The 6,289-nt window shown below is 52.8% G+C and overlaps 2 protein-coding genes and 1 long non-coding RNA gene across 3 annotated transcripts in view; 1 reads left to right on the top strand and 2 right to left on the bottom strand.

Annotated features, from left to right (window-relative positions):
* LOC109378177 (monoacylglycerol lipase ABHD12) overlaps positions 1-1,792 on the top strand; it is a 38,640-nt gene extending 36,848 nt beyond the window's left edge. Inside the window, exon 12 of the mRNA XM_019634639.1 lies at positions 1,135-1,792. Within this exon, the coding sequence (XP_019490184.1) occupies positions 1,135-1,174 (40 nt within the window). The 3' untranslated portion in view covers positions 1,175-1,792. The remainder of the gene's footprint in view (positions 1-1,134) is intronic.
* LOC109378178 (uncharacterized) lies at positions 33-4,101 on the bottom strand. The gene is made up of 3 exons (XR_002122961.1): positions 3,806-4,101; positions 3,261-3,319; positions 33-942 (listed from the first exon to the last, which is right to left on the bottom strand). It is a non-coding gene; the product is annotated as an uncharacterized LOC109378178 (long non-coding RNA).
* A 133-nt stretch (positions 4,102-4,234) lies between these two features.
* Positions 4,235-6,289, bottom strand: part of LOC109378176 (glycogen phosphorylase, brain form-like) — a 63,211-nt gene continuing 61,156 nt past the window's right edge. The window contains exon 11 of the mRNA XM_019634638.1: positions 4,235-5,203. Coding sequence (XP_019490183.1) covers positions 4,819-5,203 — 385 coding nt within the window. The 3' untranslated portion in view covers positions 4,235-4,818. The remainder of the gene's footprint in view (positions 5,204-6,289) is intronic.

Here is a 6,289-nt window from a genome sequence, read left to right as displayed (position 1 = left end):
AAGCTGGCAGGAAAGGGCAATTAGCCTGCACACCTTTACTCAGACAAAGCCCAGGAAACAGCAAATGGTCCGTCTGAACCACAGAGGTGCCTGCTACTTGGTGCCAGAATTCCAGGCACAGCTTTCCACCATTTGGTTGGGCAGGTGCTTTCCAGCCAATATGCCCAGAAGAGACCAGATCAGGATAGTCACGCTCTGAGGCACATTCGGCTGCAGGATCTTCTTCAGAACCTTCTCCTAGGAACACATCCTAGGCAAGTCTCCCCAAAGTGGAGTGGCCCCAGACTGAACTCTCAGTAAAGCGGGGCGAGATGTCAGGCCCCGAGTTGCCCTTGGGAAGGACAGAAGAAGTAGCGCGCTGGCCCAGATAAGAAGCAGGCAATGAATGCTCTTGAGAGTGAGCAGGTGGTGACGAGCAGAAGCATCCTCTGCGGGTAGGGAAGGGGAAGACGAAGGGGAAGGGGAATTGCATGGAAGCACATCCTGCCAGCAAGTGTGAGTCCAGCAGCAGCAGAAAGGCAAAACTGAGAAGCTGAGGCGAGAGGAAGGGGGAGAGATAATGGGGTCAGGACAGGAGCAAGAAAGTACAGAGACAAAGGACATCCAAGGTTGAGAGTAATTTTCCGCACTTGAGGACAGATAGAGAGTTCCCCAAAGCCTTGAAATGCTAGACTGAAGACCCCCTTTGGCTGGGGAGCCTGGTATCCGGGACAGAGTTAACCCTTGACCAGGAATGACCACCCACATCACGCCCAAGCAGGGACGGGCTTTCTGGTCTAACACAGTCTCACCAGAGGTACCTTTTTCAGCCAAGGACACTCGGTAGTTCTCTAGGAAGATCACTTTGAGCCTGTCGCCCACAATTGGATCATGGTTGACGACATCACCGATAGAGGTAACCAGCTTGATGATCATCTTGGCCATGTGGTAACCAGGGGCTGCCTGGAAGGGGNGTGTCAGGATTTGACTGTGTGATGCTATTGGTGCCCTGATTGTTTAACTCACTGGTGGTTTTCTGAGTGGGAATGTGGTCCTCCAGGCTCCTTGTCTTCCTTAGACGGGCTGTGTGAGGACTATGCAAGGCAGATCTCTGGGTGGGGCTCGGATTTGGCTGATGATTATCCTCTGGTCTAGGGAATTCCTGGGGAAGGCGGAACCTGGGCACCAGCACTGAGCTCATTGCCTGCAGGAGCATGAAGACCTCTGCCCGCCCCGATCCTCTGACCAGCCCAGCACCCTGGGCCTTGGGTGCCAGCATCAGCGATGCACCTGGAGAGAAGACTTGGCTGCCAGCTCGCACAGGCGGAGGGGGCCCCACCAGGCCGGTGGCCAGGAGCATAGATCTTCGTGGAAAATGCAAGTGGCAGGCATATGGCCCTCTCCCCCTCTTGCTGCCATGCAACCTGAGCTCTTGTTGGCAAGACGGTGACATAGCAAGCCACCTACCGGCAGGTCAATCCCGCACTTCCTGAGCTGGGCATGGAGAACAGGGAGGTGGTGAGAGGTCTTCGGACTACACTGAGCTTTCCAACACCACCCACGAGAACATGGGGAGACTTGGGTTCTTCTGTTCCTTCCCAGCACATGCAGAATGGACTCTAATGGTTCCATCAGGCCCTCCTGCCCTGTGCACCCTGCTTGCCTTCCTTGGCATCCCTACCTCCCTGGGCAGGCCCTGCTGCTCACAGTGGGGGAGGAGTCAGTGATGTGCACTTCCTCCACTTTCCACGCACCTGTTCACCTAACCTGATCTTGGACTGAACATTTAATAAAATGCTGGTGGTGGTCTGTTGCTTTCTCAGTGCTACCTCCAGCGCCACCCAAGCCCCACCCGCAGCCTGGTTACTCTCAGCCTGGCCACGTGTGTGGAGGGCGACTGTAAGGCTAAGAGGGCCTTTCTTTCCTCCCTTCTTCCAGCAAGGGGCCTTTTCCAGGTGTGGCAGGTGGCATTTTCCTAAAATAATGGCCTGTATAGGTGACCCTTTCAATCTCATGCTGAGCAAACTCACTGAATGTGGTTATGTCCGTGGACAGGCTCTAGGGTTTCACCACAGACCCTAGATAAGCCCCTGACTATTCCTGAAAGGACAGGCTACTGGAGTGTGGGGACTCAAGTTCTGGCCCATGAGCATCCCCTCATTCACTCACTGATGGTGGCTCTTGTGTTATTTGGCTTTTTGTCAAACCAGCCTCCCCTGTAGTTCTGTTCCCACCCACCAGGAACCCAGGACCCACTAACAATCCCATTTTTCCCGTCCCCTGTCACTGGTGATAGGCTAGCGTCTTACATCCTAGCTAAGTAACCTCTCAGAGAGCTGTGGCTTAATAAGAATGGGGCCTTGAACTGCCCCAGAGGGGGCTTTCCTGCCTCTGCTGTACAGGCACAAGGGTGTGTCCTGGCTTGGAGAATGTAAGCCCACCGGGGACGCAGCCTCTTGATCATTGACCTTCCTCCTCTAATTTCTAAGCTCTAGAACTTACCAGTCTCGGCAGCCCAGAACTTCTCTAGGGGTGGAGAGGGGCGCATTTACTTGCCTGCCTGTTCTCCAAGGCCTTGTGGTCAGTGTTAGCAGCTGGGGATGGCCTGGGACCCAAAGGCTGAAGTGGGTTACACCTCCTCCTCTCTGAGGCACCTTGGAGCTGCCTATAGCAATTCTCACATATGGGAAACACATGCCTCTGTTAAACTAGGGTTGAAAGGTGTATAGACTCGTCCTGAGGTCAGTGTGTTTCAGGTGTGGGCACTACCTGTAAGAAACCACCATCCCAGGCTGCATGTCTCTGTCAGAGCATCACAAACGCCATGCGCTCCCCTGGCCTGAGCAGCCCCTTCACGAGATGCGCGCTCTTCTGGTTTTGGCACCAAGGCTCAATGTCAAGTTCCCAGCCCATTTCTGCCAAGGAAGTGGGCGTGGCCGGCTCATCCTGTCTCCCCTGCTCATTCTGCCTGGACCCAAGTCTTCACCTTGTTTTTGTTTTTAACTTTTTGTCTATGTGAGCTGCCTCAGATCCTTTCTGGGGAGAATGAGGTAGGACATAAAGTAAAAATACAAGCTATTAATGTTTTTCTAGGCATCTGACAGGCAGACTGAAGATGAGGATACACAAAAATGGAGCAGTGAGTGGGCAGCCACTGGGCCATCTGTCAATTAATCAGGTCCAAAGGCCCTACCTGGTGGCTTCTTGGCTTATTATNACTGCTGAAAAGCAGGTGGTTTTCCATTCTGGCCAAAGATCAAACGAAGAGGTCATTATCTCACCTTGCCCCCGATCATGATAGTCCTGGGCACAAAGACCTTGGCAGGGTCCTTCTTTATTCCTGCAGGACAAACAAGAGATTCAAGTGAAGCAACCAGAGCCACACAATCCGCTGCCTTATTACACATCTTGGTAATCAGCATCCGCAGAGGTCAACCTTTACACAGGTGGTAGGGTGTGGCCACTGGGCCCCGCAACTCTCAAGGAAATCCCACTTATAAAAGGGGGAAAAGGCCCCTAGATTTTGCACTTGTGTCCCAGGGTGACGAGGAAGGCCAGTCAGGAACAGACTCTTCCAAAGGCCCACAGAAGAAACTGCACCCCTGTTTCCAGAATAGCCCAACACAGGAGACTGCTTTGGGTCTGGTCACCAGTACTCAAGGCCCTTGCACATAATGGGCACTCGAAAAAAAGGTGACCCCAGGATCATGGTAACGGCATTGTTAGCCTTTGAGGGTGACAGGTGAATCCCCAAATCTCCCCACTCCTGTCCTGATGCCCTCTTGCACAGGAGCAGACAGAGAATCAGCTACAATGGCAGGCTCACCTTAAGCTCCAACAAACTGAGGTGTCCTCACGAGGCCACCGGTTTTAAATTTCAATGTGTGTGAGGAGGATGTCTACTCAGGGGTGAGAGGCAGCCTCAGACAGTATTCACCGGAGAGCCACGAACAAGCCATAAGCAGTATAGACTTGTGGCTTATCTTTAACATCTGACTTCAGGTCCTAGTAGGAATATGGGTGTCCCTTACTTCTGAATCTTCCCACTTCCAGAAATCAGACAGAATAACATGGAGTATAGAAAAAAATAAAAACATTCCCGGCCCGAGCTGAGCAGCCGCTGAGCTGCCAACAGGTGGCAGGATGGCTCAGCTTAAAATAATAATACTAATAAAATAAAATAAAAACACTAACTACATTTTCAACTAGGGAAGAGGNTTAATTATTGCTCAGAATCCAGCCAAGTTCTCCTCAAGAGTGTCCAAGGGCATGAAAAACGAGGAAAGGCTGAACAACTGTCAGACCAGAGAAGGTGCCTTGGATGGGATACTGGGACAGAAAATGACAGGACATTCATGGCAAATGGTAAAATAAAGTATGGACTTTAATAAGTAACAACATGCCACTATTGGTTAATTAATTTTGACAATGTTCCACGCTAATTAGTAAAATGTAAGCAACAGGTGAAATTGGAAGGGTATGTGGAACTCTCTCTACTGTCTTTGCAATTTTTCTATAAATCTAAAACTATTCCTAGACAAAAGGGTTAATTTAAAAAACTAGGCTAGGGAATCTTGGCAGTGGGTCAGCCCCAAATCCCCAAATAGGTCAAGAGTGATCAGGGCCCTGTCCGTGAGGGCTCCCCCAACAGAGACCAGGGCCTTCCACCCTTTTGGAAACACTTGGTCTGGACCCCTCAGACTGGGCCATGGAGAAGAAGCACAGAGCAGCCAGCTCCTGCCCAAAACAAGCCTCCCTGGACAGCATGCTTGGTGCTCTGGAAGTGGGCAGACAAGGCCAGCATGCCGGCAGCCACACACCCCCTCTCTGGGCAAGCATTCACCCTGGCAAGCAGGGGCCTGGCCAGAGAGCCCTTCGTGGCCCTCCACAGGCCTCTGGGCAGCGCCCAAGATGCTGCCATACCCTCAATGGCACATGGAGAGACACACACCCTTTCTTGTCCAGGGCCTCAATGTCTTCTACCCGCAGGCCAAAAATGAAGAGGTTCTCTGCTCCGGCTTCCTCGGCCATCTCCACATTGGCACCATCCATGGTGCCAATGGTGAGGGCCCCGTTGAGCATGAATTTCATGTTGCCTGTGCCGGAGGCCTCAGTGCCCGCAGTGGAGATCTGCTGTGAGAGGTCAGCGGCGGGGATCACTGGAGGGGGCGGGGCAGGGAGCACAAGAAGGCATGTTAGCCACCAACTACTCAGAGCATGAGCCCTGACACTCTACTCCCTCCTCCTGGCCTGCACCTGGCGCTCACTCCAGGATGAACCAGAGCCTCTGGGCACCCCCGAAGGTGGCTGAGGCTAGGCATTGCCCATCCCACCTGTAAGGGCTCTCCTTTATCCAGAGCAGCCTGAGGCAGAGGGTCCACAAGGAGATTCCTGAGGAGAAGCCTCACAGGTGGCACAGGACCTTTGTTCTGGAAACTTCCAGGGACCAGGACCCAAACACAGCCTGGTGGGGCCCCTGGACCTGGCCTGTTGGTGTTATCATTCCCAGTCATCCCAACACCATTTTTGTCTTATTGTCTTATTCAATCAGCCCATAAGGCTCACCAGATCACTTTAAGAGGAAGATAGACTCAGGGAACCAGAGGACTAAAAAGTGTGTGTGGGGTGGGGGTGGGGGTGAGGTGAGGTGGACAATTTCTTCGTGTTCACACAAATGGCTATGCAGCTTCTCCCAAGCATAGGTTCCCTGCACCTCTGCTGTTCCACCTGCCTTGGCATCCCTGCTCTCACATCCTCAGCTCATCTGTGGAGCTGATACTTCCCTAACCCCATGGCTGGCACTCAAGGCCAGGAAGAGCAGAGCCCAGCGCTTTTTCAAGGTCAAGCCTAGGTGTTAGGTGTCTCAGTCCCCATGCAGGCACACCCCATGAGCAGCGGGACACAGCAAATGTGACGGCAGAAATGTTGCCACAGCAAGTCCAAGAGCTGGGGGACAATGTAGGGGCCCGGGCTGTGGGAGTTCCAACCCTAGGTCTGGGGCGCACACTGGGCATCCCCAAGGTCATTTCTAAAGAAGCACAAAAGCCTGCCCCAAATAACTATGAGGGGGGCAGTTCCAGGCAGCAAATGGCCATTAAATGTGTTAGAAGCTCAGTGATCAACTACCCACACCAACTGAACCAGACACGGTCCTTGGCAATGGGGACCACAGGGATGGTTCTGATGATGGGCCAAGCTGGCAGGAAAGGGCAATTAGCCTGCACACCTTTACTCAGACAAAGCCCAGGAAACAGCAAATGGTCCGTCTGAACCACAGAGGTGCCTGCTACTTGGTGCCAGAATTCCAGGC

The sequence above is a fragment of the Hipposideros armiger genome, unplaced genomic scaffold (assembly GCF_001890085.2).
Source record: "Hipposideros armiger isolate ML-2016 unplaced genomic scaffold, ASM189008v1 scaffold_1784, whole genome shotgun sequence".
Lineage (NCBI taxonomy): Eukaryota > Metazoa > Chordata > Mammalia > Chiroptera > Hipposideridae > Hipposideros > Hipposideros armiger.
Note: the sequence above shows the minus strand (reverse complement) of the source record. Positions and strands in the feature narration are given on the sequence as shown.